This window comes from Pogona vitticeps, chromosome 3 (assembly GCF_051106095.1).
Source record: "Pogona vitticeps strain Pit_001003342236 chromosome 3, PviZW2.1, whole genome shotgun sequence".
Classification (NCBI taxonomy): Eukaryota; Metazoa; Chordata; class Lepidosauria; order Squamata; family Agamidae; genus Pogona; species Pogona vitticeps.
Window position 1 is genome coordinate 176,033,738 of NC_135785.1, and position 15,147 is coordinate 176,048,884.

At 39.4% G+C, this 15,147-nt stretch overlaps 1 protein-coding gene across 10 annotated transcripts in view; it reads left to right on the forward strand.

Moving 5' to 3' along the window:
* Positions 1-15,147, forward strand: part of LOC110080686 (cohesin subunit SA-2) — a 74,911-nt gene that overhangs the window by 34,771 nt on the left and 24,993 nt on the right. For all 10 annotated transcript variants that reach the window (XR_012085233.2, XM_072994421.2, XM_072994417.2 and 7 more), the window contains 9 exons: positions 4,321-4,428; positions 5,720-5,828; positions 7,651-7,768; positions 8,417-8,520; positions 10,316-10,408; positions 10,495-10,584; positions 11,148-11,351; positions 13,963-14,039; positions 14,803-14,890. Coding sequence is in view for 9 of the 10 variants with exons in the window: in XM_072994421.2 (XP_072850522.2) it covers positions 4,321-4,428; positions 5,720-5,828; positions 7,651-7,768; positions 8,417-8,520; positions 10,316-10,408; positions 10,495-10,584; positions 11,148-11,351; positions 13,963-14,039; positions 14,803-14,890 (991 nt within the window). In the remaining variant the exon portion in view is untranslated. The remainder of the gene's footprint in view (positions 1-4,320; positions 4,429-5,719; positions 5,829-7,650; positions 7,769-8,416; positions 8,521-10,315; positions 10,409-10,494; positions 10,585-11,147; positions 11,352-13,962; positions 14,040-14,802; positions 14,891-15,147) is intronic.

Consider the following 15,147-nt stretch of genomic DNA (forward strand, 5'->3'; position numbering starts at 1 on the left):
GTCAGTAGGGTGTGTATTGTTGTGCCTTCTGTGTCTTTGTGCCCTGTGGACAATATTTTTGGTTAGGATCTTGAGATTCTTTCTATGATTCTTTTAAGGGCAGTTATTGCATGACAGATGAAAAGGACATGATGAGCTTTAATGACAGGGTAAATACTTGCTAGCTTTCCCTGTGTCTGAATTTTGTTGACAAGCTGTAACACAACATTGAGCACTGCATACTTTGTTGTAACTGAATTCTGGGAGTTGCAGTCCAAAAGCAGAAATCTGCGCTCTTCTAGACTATAGAGTTTCATATATCACATTGATTTCTTTTAACTATGAATAGCTTCTTTGACCTTGGAAATTGGGGGTATGATTAAGAGCCAAACATGGGTGCATTTTGCTTTCTCTATAGAGATTGACTTAATGTTGCTTTGTATACAAGATTCATTAAATCTCTTTTACATTTTTAGAAAGTGTTTCTAATCCTGTTTTTTACAACAGACTTAGAGTAGTAGAGGAAAAGATTAATGCTAAATCCTTCCCCTTTATACTTGCTTTTAAAATCATTTTAATGTTGTAAGTAGCCTTGGGACCTTTTAAGGAGAAAGGCGAGATAAAAATATTTTAAATAAATAAATCCTCTGCTTTATAGCAAAGATAAAGGGATGGTTGCATAAGAACAAATAAAGTTGTATGCTTGTCTCTGTTATGCAAAACAGTGGGCCAGTTTCACCTCCTGGAACCTGCCATGGACCTCATCTCATCTATGGAAGTCACTAGAAGTCCATTTCCACATAAAAGAACAGAAACAAAAAAAGTCACTTTTGCTTACAATAAGGTGTGGTGGTTGCACTTTGTTTTGAGGGAGAACAATGCCTCATATCCAGAAGTACAAATCATTGTAAAAATAAGGCATGCATGCTTAGGTCTGGGTTCAAGAAAAAAAATTACATTATTTCCACTGCTGGGTTTTCCAAAAGCAGGGAAGGCAAGCATGTGGGCTGTCTGTCCGAAGGTAAAGAAAACATGATGTTAAATGAACCTAAATGTTTTAGTATTTCAGAACCTTTTACTCACATCATACCTTGTATAATGCCTAAGATCAGTACTGATAAGACAGTGGTGATGTACCAACCTACTCCAGGTGTACCTTATGAGGAACCTGTTCTGAAAGCATACAAACACTCCTTTACTGCCTTGGATAAGCTCAAGTATCTTGGCAGTACTATCTCCTGCTGCATTTGTGTTGATGACGAAGTGACATCATTACTCTCTAAAGCCAGCACTGCCTTTGGAAGGCATTTCCCTCTGTGTGGAATTGAGAAGGAACCGATCTTCTTGTTAAACCGAAGAAGTACAAAGTTGTTGTTGTATCCCATCTACTCTGTGGAGTGGAGAAGTTGACCTATCTGTCAGTGCCATGCAAGAGCGTTCAGTCATTTTAATCTGACCTGCCTTCAGAGAATTCTCAACATCAAATTGCAGGACAGAGTCTCTGACATTGAAGTCTTGAAGTCAAATACAAACGACCAGCATTTTTACAATCTTGGAACAATGACGCCTTCAGTGAACTGGTCATGTTGTTATGCTGTCAGCTAGATTCTCCCAAAACTTATCATCTACGGAAAGCTTGTTGCAGCTGCTCAATTTGCAAAGGGGGGCAAAAGAAAATGAATCAAGGATACACTGAAGTAAACACTGAAAATATTTTAATATTGATCATGTCAATTGGGAAGCTCTCGCTCAGAACTAAAATGCCTGGCAAAACACTGTCAAACAAGGGGCTAAAGAATTTGAAAGACAAAGGATGCACAAAGGAAGGGAGCAGTGAAAAGACAGGCTGTAACTTGACAGCCCAAGAAGCCGAGGATCAGCTAACCTGCCCCCATTGTTTCTGTAACTTTTTGGTGCGCATTGAGCTATTTAGACACCTATGTGTCCATCAATGAGCTACTGCTCAACCTTACCATTTACTTCTCTCCCCTGCCCCCAAATGGTGATTCTGATGGAGATGATTATTTTTGAAAATGTAAGGCAAACTATTAGATAACATCTTTTGGCAAATAGCATGTTTTTTTTTCTTGTGAAATACTTCATTATTGCATAACACATGCTGCAGAAAATTCCATGCATTTTATATGACAGACTAATTTAAATATATTAAATTATATTTGCATGTGTTATGATAAGCTTACTATAATTTGACTGTTTGCACAATTTTGTATGGAACTGAAGTATTTTTATTAATTTTACAGCTAAGTAGGTAGACATGTTTGTGTGGATGTAAGTCATAACCTTGCCAGAAGGACAAACAAGTGTTTCCTGGATCAAATCAAGCCTAAACGTGCTCTGGAGGCAGAAATGATGAAACGGAGGTATTCATATTTTGGACACATCATGAGAAGGCAAAATTCACTAGAAAAGACAATAATGCTTGGAAAAGTTGAAGACAGCAGGAAAAGAGGAAGAACCAATGTGATATGGATTGACTCCATCAAGGAAATCACAGCCTTGAGTTTGCAAGAGCTGAGTAGGGTTGTTGAAGACAAGACATTCTGAAAATCAATCATCCATAGGATCACCATAAGTTGGAGGCAACTTGACAGCACAATACAGCAGCATGTCTTCAGACAATAAGATGTTCTAAAATGTAAATTAGTTCAACTGTATATCATATTGGTTTAACCAGTATATAAAATGTATGAATAATAAAAATGTCATTTAATTATCAAGATTGGATACCAGCCTTAGTTAATAGACAGCTATGATGAATTGTTCCTATTTTTTGATATCACTTTTTTTGGAGCCACATATTACTTTTGTATGTATATTGCTTTGACAACAGTAAATTGCATTTATGTAAGAATATTGAATTTCAGAGATACACTCTACAACTTGGGGACAGATTCATTCAGTTCATATTTTAATGCAAAATTATCTGATTTGCTCTTTTGCGACCGGGTTGTCCTTAAGAGACCATTTTCCAAATGTTGTAATGCAGTTAACCTCCCCCCCCCAATTCATTCTGTTGGAGAAAAGTGCAGAAAACAGTGTATTTATTAATAAAAATGATCTGGAAAAACATTGAGTGTTTTAGGAGAGAAAATATGAAAACTTACAGGTTTGACACAACTCCATACTAAAATGTATCTGAAGAGAAATATGCATGAGTATACCGAATGTAATTAATGTTTTTAATGTCTGCATATTTTAATTTTGTGTTTTTTTATTTGAAATTGTTTAAAACATTTTACTAAAATGTTTTACTAAGAGCAGCTAAGTGGAGATGAAACTTACTTCAGAACAAAACAAAACAAAAGCCAAAGAGGTTTGTGCAAATGATGAGGAGTGTGGTAATGATCAGCTCCTAGATTTTCTGAGGCTTCCTTGTCTCTCGGAATAAACAATCAGCAGTTGTGTGTTCTTTGATTCCACTGGGCTTCCATTCCTTCATTCCTGCATTGTTTCCAATGAGGGGAGATATCAGTCTATATTTATAATATAGTTTTCAAGAACATTTTCTGTCATCAGGAAGACTACGGCCAATTACCTAGTTGTTAGGAAAATGCTAATTATGTAAGCTAATTAGCTGCCAAGGGATGAAGTGCTAAGTACTGGCTTTGATAGATGGACATTTGCGAACATTGATGCAATGTTTATGGCAAAGGAGCTGCCTTCTAACATGCAAAGAGCATAACAGGTGTCATCATGTTTTCCTTACCAAATGCTTAAGTCTTCGTTCTGAATACTCATTTCTAAATTTAAATATAAAGTATTTCAGAAGAGGATGACAAAAATAAAAAAAATTATGTGGTGGAGCCTCTGACTGGAATCACATTTTTCATCTCCCCTCCTCCACATCTGTATTTCTGCGGACAGGAGGATATGTTTTTGTTTAGAGACAAGTGCTATGAATTTGCCAAAAATTGCTTTTGCCTTTGAGTAGTTGAGAGAATCTCTTAAGTGCTGAATTCACAGAAAACTCCCTTTCAAGAATTTTGTGCGAATGCTATGTGCCCAGAGTTAATAGTGGAAGGTCTTTCATGTACCCTCTTGTCTCTTACATAGTTCTAGCCTTCCGGGTTTCAGGTGAATGCTTGAATAGAACATCTGTTGGTCTGATGGTGGCAAACAATATTCATTATGGTGTGTGGCAAGGATATATTTTTACTTAGTTGATGTTCTGAATAGCCAACCAAATGACAGCTGGGAGTAAGCGCCATTCAGCACTGTGGAATTTATTTCTGAGTATAAATATGCATGGGATTATACTGCTGATAATATGTAGCAATCTTCTGTTGAACAAATCATAATTAATGCAATATCTCCGTACAGGAACTGTGAAGATGCCCTATCATCTGAAGACTGTGAAACCTTATACCAATTTGTTTACACCACCCACCGACCATTGGCTGTTGCAGCTGGGGAACTACTTTATAAAAGGTACCATCATTTGGATATTTTTATATGGTGCTTTGTTGGCTACACAACATTAGGACTTGTCTTCACATCCACTATAAATGGCAGTGGATCTGGATGTATCAAAATGTGCTATACCCATGTACGGTGGCTTTATCTTTGATTGCAAAGGCTTCCTCTTTGTTTTACCAGATTGCACTGAGATTGTGTGTGTGTTGTTTCTGTAAATATTGAGGTTCTGCTGGTAATTACTTCTTGTGTACAGTTAGTGCCATTTTGACGTCATAAGTATTTTGCTGCATAAGCGCTGGTATTCACCCTATGAAGTTGGAAACGGAGGGAATAATATACAGTGGTGCCTCACAAGACAGGCGCCCCGTTTAACGTCGAAATATCATTACGACGAAGTATTTGCGATCGCAAAAGCGATGGAGGATCTTCTATGGAGGATCCTCGCTGGACGGTGAGTTTCAAGCCCATAGGAACGCATTAAGCGGGTTTTAATGTGTTTCTATGGGCTTTTTAATTTTGCATTACGACGTTTTCGTTCTACAGCGATTTCGCTGGAACAAATTAACGTCGTAATGCAAGGCACCACTGTACACACACTATACTTAAGTTGGGTTGAATCCAGCAGTGCCCTTCTGCATGTGAAAGATGCTTTTTACTGATGGAGTGGCTTGGTCATATATATCATGCCATAGCATTATATAAAAAACATAATACCAAATGATTTTCTTCTCCTTGTGGAATCTCTTGTGAAAGCTCTCACAGAAGTGAGGGAACTGCTATAGAAGCTGCCTCTTACCATGGATTCCAAACTTCTACGCACGTATGACTTGTGTGTCGTCAAGTCAATTCTCACTTATGACAACCCTTTTTAGGATTTTCCAGGCGGAGAACACTCAGAAATGGTTTACCATCCCGTTCTTCTGGGACACTCTGGAACTGTAATGTGCTGTCAAATTGGAATTAATGTAATAGCAGCTCTAAGGGGACTTCCAAGATAAGGGAGCTATTTAAGAAGGATTGTTACCAGTTCTACCCCACAGTGAGTGTCTGTGGCTGATGGGGAAGTTGAACCCAGGTTTTCTGAGTCTTAGCTCAGTGCTGATTTTATAATAGATGTTTTTAGCTGCAATCTTGTATTCACCTACCTGGGAGTTGGTTCCATTGAGTCCAGCAGAACTTGCATCTCATATGTATAGGAATGTTCTGTGATAATCTGTAATACCCTACCGAGACATGGCAGTTTCTTGCTACAAATCAAAATTTAGGGAGCAGAACCTGGCTTGATTGCTTTTTCTGTTGTTAGGTTAATTGTCCAGGAAACTGGGATGGATGTTTGCACTAGAAGAGATGGAAAACAGGAACCGATTGCTAGCCAGCTGAGAACACTGATCATTTTCTATATGGAAAGTGAGGTAAAAAGAATCCAAGTTGTGATAGATAAACAGACTGCTGAAGATGGGTTTGTCATATTCATAACAAGTTTCAAAGATCTGTTGATTATTTTTTGAACTAAGGAATAAAATTAAAGAGCGAATGTGAGGTTTTCTGTGGCAGGGTGTATGGTGGGAAGAGAGAAGCACGATAGTCCTAAGAAAAAGAAGTTGTGAGAAGCAAGGAATGACGATGATGATGTGACATCAATTCTGACATGGTAACCCTTTCCAGGTTTTTTTTAGGTAGTAAGTACAGTACTCAAATATGGTTTACCATCCCCTTCAGATAGGCTTCTGGTATACCTTGCTTAGCTGGCTGGAAAGATCAGTGAATTAGGAGACCTGGAAGTTCCGTTCCTCACTGTGCCTCCCAGGAGTAAAATAAGCCTGCGCAGTTCCAGATTGCCTTCTGGGGAAATCTGGAACTGTGCAGGCTGGTTCTACTCCTGACAGGCACTGTAGGGAATTGAACTTCCAGTGTCTTCAAATTCACTGATCTTTCCAGCCAGCTAAGCAAGGTATACCAGAAGGTAAAATTTCAAAGTATAATGAGTTATTTCAAGTATGCCAAGAAATACTAAACAAAATGGTGAATAAAATGCACAAGAGTACATGTATTTTGTGAAACCTATCTGAAGCACAGCATGGCTTCTAACTTGGAGGTTTCTCTCACAATCTCTCTTTTTACTATAGTTCTAGTATTCACTGACTGGTATGCACATGCAGAAATCTATTTTGAACAGAATCCTTACACATATATGCATACACAAATGCACACACTCTTATTCCTGGTTGTTCCATTTTTTGTTTTGTTTTAGCAATATCGTTTATGACTGTGAAGGTGATATTTCTTTTACTGTTACTGTTAATAATTCGGGTTTTGCTCACCTTCTCCAAATCACCAGTAACTCTAGATCTACCTCCTCCCCAATCATTAGTTAAAAAATAAGGTCTTGCAAAATGTTGTCCAGGGTGATTCTTGGCAGAATTGAGGAATACAGTTTAATCAGTATGAAGTGAAATCCTGGCCAGTCTCATTGTGAGAAAGCCTGGAGTTTTAAGTTTCTGACCAGTTTTGCAGCAGAATTAAGAAGTTATTCATAGGCATTTGCCTTTTAAACTTGTTGGCCTCTTGCATAAAGACAGTTGTGCAGTAGTTCTTCTGTTTTGGCTTTCTGTCCATCGTGCCAGTAGGCATGCAGATATTGTCCTGAACAGAGGACATGGGGGAGCACAATGAACAGAAAGCAAAATGGTCTCCCTTGATCTTTTCTCCATTTATGTTCTGTGTTTCCAATAGGACTCTGGCCACTCTTTCTCATAAGAAATGATGGGTTAATGGGAGGATGTTCACTGAGTTAAAAAGTGATATTGTGTGCAGTACATACAGTATATAGCCTTAATTGGAAATGATGTCCAGTTTGACCATAGGGTCCCTTTTACTGGTATAGCCTGTCATCACTGGCAAAAAATCTAGTCTCCTAGGGTGCAGTCAAGAGAAACAATACTGGCATATGGGGCAGAACTGCGTCTAGAGGTGGATGTTTGCTTGATACGTATTGGTGCTGGATTTGGTTCTGCTACTAAAGAGATCAGCTGCCACTTGGTTTAAAAAACAGCTTGTCTTGTTTGCGGGAAATTGCTGCAGTGGCAACTTTAAGCAAGGGTGCTGGATGTTGCTTATGTATTCTACTACTCCTCTCCTTGTGTCCTTACTGCTTCCTTGGATCATGGTGATTGCTCATGCTAAGTAGATTCTCCCTGTGAACATTTGAGTTTTGTTGTGTTTTGTTTTGTTTAGCTACACAGCCATGTCACATACCTTGTGGACAGCCTGTGGGATTGGGCAGTGAGTTTACTGAAAGGCTGGGAATGCATGACAGCTCTCTTATTGGAAAACGCTGATGATCAAAAAGGAGGTAGGTGGGCCAAGAAGCTTGCTGTTTTCAGCTCAGGTTTTTCCCTTATGGTTATACCAAGCCAACCCCTTCCTGGTTGGAAGTGTGGGTCACTTTCATGAGAACGGGTTCTTCATTGAATGATAGTTTAAAATGTTGTTTATTATTTGAACACTGAAGTAGAAACTCAGGCTCCCCTCCAGGCTGTTGATGAATTCTCTCTCTCTCTCTCTCTCTCTCTCTCTCTGTGTGTGTGTGTGTGTGTGTGTGTGTGTAGGAGCATGTCTGCTGATACATCCTTGTGTGTTGTTGAACCAGATCCTAGAAAAGGTATTTCTTAGGACTGTGACTCCCTGAATCGGCCAGCCACTGAGTGTGTCTGTCTGTGACTTTAGGTCTTTGCTCTTCATATTCTGTAGTAGTTACTTCCACAAAATAAGTGACAGCTTTTTGTGGAGAAAATGCATTCATTTATTTTATTTATATTCTACCTTTCTCCCAAGAATGGTATTCAGCTCAGGTTATTCTATTAAGAATACCAGGGTTCCTTCCTTTTCTAGATGTCTTAATGACTCTTTGGAGAAATGAATGTAAAGTTGCTGTGCTAACAACCGTAACATCTCCACTTTCTATGAGGGTGTGAACAGAGCTGTCCTGTTTTGTTTGCAGCACTGACCAAAGCTGAAGAGAGTGCCCTCATTGAGATAATCTTGGCAACCATTCGAGAAGCTGTTGATGGTCATCCTCCTGTGGGCAGAGGAGGGACCAGAAAAGTCAGTGGAGTTTTATTATGATGTATTGGTAGTCCTGATTTTCTGTGCACATTGCTGGCATAGGCCACTTCTGCTGCAGTGAAAAAAAAATAGAACTGTGATTGCAAGACAACCATAGCATCCCAACAACCAATGCAATGAAGGACACTTTTGAATGGGGCTGCCACAGCATCTAAGTGTCCAGTCTGTGCAGTTTTAGATCCGCTCCATTTCCTCCTTCCCTCCAACCAATCCTCATAAAATATGGAGAAAACCCTCATGCTTGAATATGCTTCACCTGAGGGCTGTTTCATCAAGTAAGACAACTTGTGCCATCTCCAGTGTAGAGGATTGGCTATATTTCAGTTTCTAGTGCATACATCTTTTCATTGGGAAGGTGTGCATAAAAAGAGTGCTCAAGAGTTGGCTTCTGCATACAGATCATAATGTGCAAAATTGCTGCAGATCCTCATAAAATCTTCTGACCAATTATAATTAAAACCAGGCTGCAGAACAAGAGCTCAATTGCTACCTTTTATTTGCAAAATAAATCTGTTAATTAGAGTCCTCTACTTCGGTACTCACATTTACATACACTTGCATATTACATCAATTCGTTTTTAAGAACTGTGGACAATGAAGTGTGAGCTCTCAAGTTTTGAAAGAAGAAGCTAAGATCAATTTTCATTGTTTAGAGAGAAAAAACCCAGCTGTTACTGAGATCACATTTGTGAAGCAGATAATATTGATTGTGTCCAGCTCTCGTGTTTTCAGTTCTCTAAACTACTTTTTGGGTAATCTGAAATGAGTTCTGTGTTGCATGTTTTCTTCTTTTTTCTCCACTGCGTATGTGTTGTAATGGAATAACTCCTAATCAACCAAAGTTTCTCATTATATCTGAGAGTGCCAGACTAGTTTGAACTAACATCCCAAACAGGATTGCAAATCATGATTGTACTGCGCTCTCTAGTCTTCCTAGGTTTTAAAGTTAACTAGTGATTCAGTGTCACAGTTTTATTTCACTAGTTGTGTGTTTTGTGCCTTCAAGTCGATTCTGACTTATGATGATCCTATTAGGGTTTCTGAGATGTATGAGACATTTAAAAGTGGGATTCTATCAGGGCAACTCTCAAGTGAGATTTTAGGGCTGAGTGGGGATTTGGACCCCGAGTTCCAGTCTGACACTCCATCCACTAAGCTACACCGGCTGTAGTCAGATGCTAGTTATTTGTCCCTGATTTTAAAGTGTACCAGTTTGTGAATATCAGAAGAGTGAAGAAACCTGTGTAGCTTCTTCACAGAGCCTAGATGTACTGAATTCTTGCAGATGATACTGATACGGCTATTAAGCTCAGATGTTTCTTTATCTCTACTGTATACCCCTTTGCTCAAAAAAGGCTAATAATCAGTCATGTGCTGTCAAGTCAATTCTGACTTCTGGTGAGCTTTTTCAGGATTTTGCGGGTAGAGAATACTCAGAAGTGGCTTACATTTTCCTTTTTCTGGGGGGTGCCCTGGGACTGTGCAGCCTGCCCAAATCCTCACAGGCTGACTCTACTTCGCAGGAGGCACAGTGGGGCTACTGCTGGGGTGGGGAGGGGAGGAAAATGTCACAAAATGACATATTTTCTTTCCAATTAACAGCCATGCTTAAGTAGCCCTATAAAAAGCCTTTTGACCATGGCATTTAAGCAGTTTGAGACATTCATCAATATGCTTTGAGGCTTTTTGTTGTTCTAAGTTTTAAGCCTGCATCCAGTTGAAATATTGAACACCATGATTGTGCTACAGTTGCTAGAAACTGCTTTGTCTCTAGGTCCTGTCTTCCAAAGAGAAGAAGATACAAATGGAAGATTGTGCTAAAATTACTGAGCACTTTGTTGTGGTGCTTCCTCGGCTCTTGGCAAAAGTAAGTGGCAGCTGCTGTTGTGAATGTGTATTAAATAATTTATTGGGATTGCAACCACAACTTTATGTTCTGTTTTTCCCTTCCAGTATTCAGCGGATGCAGAAAAAGTTACAAGCCTCCTGCAGATTCCACACTATTTTGATCTGGAGATGTACAGTACTGGGATCCTGGAAAAGGTGAATGTGTATGTGTTCGTGGGCATGCACATGTGCATTTATGTTTGCATGGGACTGAGAGAGATAGATGAGGATGAAACAGAAGCTTTGATGGAAATTCAGTCCCATCTCCTGCAGTGCAAAGCTTCTCTTTCATCTTCCATTCATTCATTTTAATGAGTGGAATTTATAGCTCTTTTGATCCTTAAGTCATGCAAAAAAGGGGTAGATCCTGGGTTGTGTGCTTGCACCTCTGTGTGCTGGAACCAGTGGCTCCAGGTAGAATCCTTGTTATTTTGAAACAGAGGCCCAAATGTTGAGCTGACATCTAGGACACATTGATGCTGGTGGGAGTTGGAGAGGCTGTAAACCACAGAAACTTGTTTACCTTATAGCCATCCTAAAGACAGATAACTTAGCTTGGGTGGACGTGGGAAATTATGAGTTCTGCATGGATGACATCTCCCCAGTGATCAAACTGTACTGCTCTTTCTCTGGGATGTAATTCTTCCTGCTTACTAGAACCCAGAATTGGGGCCATAACAGGCCTCCTGTCATTCATGGTACCTTTGCCTTCATTGCAGCACTTGGATGTGCTACTGAGAGAGGTCAAAGCCATTGTAATCAGACATTCTGACACAGATGTTCTGGAAGCTTGCTCCAGGATATACTACGTCCTTGGCAATGAAGTGCTTGTTTTCCACAACAAAGTGACTTTTGCTAGAGCTGAACTTGTGGATGACCTGGTGGACCAGCTAAACCAACTCTTGGATACCTTTTGGAATAAGGTAAGTGTGGGATCTGGACACAGTGGGAAACACAAGATGGATTTGTATCGCATTTTCCAAAAATTACACTTTTTTGGGCTACAGCTGCCTGGATCTCTGAGCTACCATATTCTGCAGCCATGCTGGCTGAGTGATTCTGGGAGTTACATTCCACCAGAGTAACTTTTCCAAGTTTCTGAAGCAAAATGTTAATAAAAGTGTTTATGGGGGGTGTCAGATTTTAAATATGTGCTGTCCTTCTTAGTGGTTCTACAGGGCGGAAATGTAAACAGCTGGCTGCTTCACATGCAATAAATTTCTAATCTGAAAAGCCACTTCTATTAACATATATGGCTGAATAACTCAGTGAGTTAGGTATCTGGCTGCGGAGTCAGAGGTTGGGCAGTTGGTTCTCCATAATACATCCCAGAAGAGCCAGCCTGAAAGGCTCTGCATTCCCATGGTGTCTCCAGAACAAGGGAATAAGAAACCACTTCTGAGTACTCTCTACCTGGAAAATCCTGATAGGGGTCACATAAGTCAAAATTGACTTGATGCCACACAGTTATTATTATATTAAGGTATATACAGTGGCGCCTTGCTTAGCGACGTTAATCCGTTCCGGAAAAAACTTTGCTAAGCGAAAACATTGCTAAGCAAAATTTAAAAGCCTATAGAAACGCATTAAAACGCGATTAATGCGTTCCTATGGGCTTAAAACTCAACTTTAAGTGAAAATCCTCCATAGTGCCGCCATTTTCGCTGCCTCTTAAGCGAGGAAAAACAGCGGGTGGCCATTTTGTTTTCCCGGCAGCCATTTTGAAACCGCCAATCAGCTGTTAAAAAAGGGGCACTTTGCTAAGCGAAAAAACCTCGTAAGGACCATCGCAAAGCAATCACTTTTGCGATCGCAAAAACTCCGTCGCTAAGTGATTTCGTCGCTCAGTGGAGCGATTGCTATGCGAGGCACCACTGTAATAGTAGATCATGTTCTTATTTCTAGTATTGAAATAGTCATGGCTTGCCAGAACACAACCCAGGGAGTTTTCCTCTCCTTTTAGTTGATATGACTAGTGGAAGAGTAAGTGCTTTTAGTCCCTCCTTGCCAGCTTTGGAGAAAATCTGGAGTCCTGGTCATGGCTGATGGACGGACAGAAGTGGCTGTGAAGGAACAAGCCTTTTTATCTTTGGCTGCTAACACTGAACTTTTAAAGTTATAGACAGCACCTCTGTGTAGCCCTTTGGGAACTCTAGCTTTGAGGAATGTTGGTATGTGCTTATCATGTGCTAAATATTCCAGAATTTACAATGTCTTGGTTTATATTTACACTTTTTTGTTTGTTTGTTTAAAAAGCCCTGCTGTTAAACAGTCGTCTTCCTGAGTATTTCGGAGCATGGGACTATGCTCCGTTTGAGGCAGAAAAATAGTTGTCAATAAAAAAGAAGTGGCTCTTGATGAGATGCAGGATATCATTTTTGGACACTGAATGCTCTTGTACTCTCCAAGGACTGATACTCCGCTGCTAGACTATTTTAAACTCTGCATTCTAAATGGATGCCTGTTCTATTTGACAGCATTTTATCTGAGATATAATCGGAAAGTTAATTTTAAATACTGAGTAATTTGGAGATCAAACCAAACTTTTTCGTTATCAGCCACTGCGGGACTTTATACTCTTCCCCCATAGCTTTAGAGTTTTGCCTGTACCTGAAGACTGCTGAACACCTTGCAAAGTTTTTAAATCTCAAAAAGTGGCTTTTCCCATTCCACTTGTCCGTGTGCAGGGAGGAGGGATGTAGAAATATTTGAAAAGGTTTTCATTGGTACTAAGAATACAGGAGCAGCTGTTGGAAATATGAATAGCCTGCAGACTCAGTTCAACAACAGTTAATCAACTGTGCCATTGCTAACAGATGTCATTCCACCACGCAAGAGTTCATACTGATAGGTGAATGCTTGAGATGAAGAACAGTAAACGTGTCCAGCAAAATTGTCCCATTCTATACTTATTTTGGTGCTGGAGAGTAAGAAACTCTTAATTGGTCAGTTTCTTAAATTAGGTCAGAGAGAGTTTACCATTATCTATCTTGTTTTCTACACCTTGATTATATAATATAGAAAATGGTGTGCATGTGTGTATCTTCTTAATTTGCAGTATTAAGGTTTTTAGAATATGATTTACTTTGCAGGGAATTTATTAAAAATTGAAATAATGTTAGAAATCAGGAAAAAAAATCACAACTTGGAGCGATTACTTTGTGGTCAACAACTCCTGGAATTGGGATTCTGGGACTCGTGGTCCCAAAACATAAACACTCTAAACTCTAGAGCAGTGGTTCCCAGTCTTGGGCCCCCAATTGTTCTTGAACTGAAACTCCCAGAAGCCTTCGCCATTAGCTGTAATAGCCAGGATTTCTGGGAGTTGTAGTCCAAGAGCATCTGGGGACCCAAGGTTAGAAACCACTGTCCTGGGGAGAAAATGGGACGGACACGGGCGCAGGGTGGGGAGGAAGAGCCTGTGACCCTGTTTTAGACAGTACTTTATTTCTGTATAGCTCAGAAAAGTTGCAGTGTCTTGTATAATATTCACAGATATCTGATGTTCTCTTGTCTCTTCTTGACATGACTTAGAGAGAAGAGCTTTGTGTAGATGACAAAGTGATTCAGCACTTATCCTCTGCTCTGGAAAGAATTGCTGCTCTTCACAAGTGAGATGCTTGTTTATCTTCTTGGTTATCAACTTCCCTTTGTGACATTTTAACAGCCAGGACTGATAAGATTGCTATTGCTCTTATGACAAAACCAAAGTGTGTGTGTGTGTAACTGGTTAATGTATTATAGGACTGGCTTAAAATGCAGAGTCTCAGCAACTTTGCACCTACACACAGTTTAGGGGCCAGATGATAAGTGACATGCACCTGTTGCACTCCCTTCTGGCATTTTATGATTACATGGCTATGGTTGGGATTTGCCTCCTGAATTGCCAACTGTGGTACACAAAACTAGGCTTGAAATACAATTTAATCTCAGAAATCTTGTGCAGATTTATGAGAACTAAAAAAAAAGAAAAGAAAAAAAAGGGTTGGGTGAGGGTTTAACAGATACTCTATCAAAGGTGTTTAAATTAGTGCTGTTCTTCGCTAGTGCAGTCTTCCCAGCCTGGTGGCATTCACAACTCTCGTCATCCTCAGCAAGCACATATGAGGGGTGCCAGCTTTAAGAAAGTTGAAGCTGGCTTAAGAGAGACCACTTTGCACCTGTTGTTGAAGAACTGTATTATAATAAAAATAGCATTTAGTTAAACTGTGTTCCATGGTAAATATTCACTGTGAGCTATTTTTGGGTGATGGTGGATAAAATTAAACGACAAAGAAAAGGGCATGGTTGTCTTAATTATTTTTGTGGAATCTCTTTTGTCAAGCCTACTTCAAAATACTCAGACTGACTCTTCATTTCCTTTTGGCTTTGTAGTGCCCATGACCTCACTAAGTGGAATCTCTATGACAAAATGTCCAACGTGCTTGCTTTTGAAATGGAACACAGCTCTTTGCCACTTCAGGTAACTATTATAATATACCATATATATAACAGGCTATATATATATACCATATATATAACAGGCTGCTGAAATGAAGACCTAATTTACATAGTATGACGTTTAGGAAAGCTGAAATAATCTATGGTATATAGTGAAATATATATATATAGAGTATATATATATAGTATATATATAGAGTATATATATAGAGTATATATTTCACTATATACCATAGATTATTTCAGCTTTCCTAAACATCATACTTGTGGTAAAAGCGT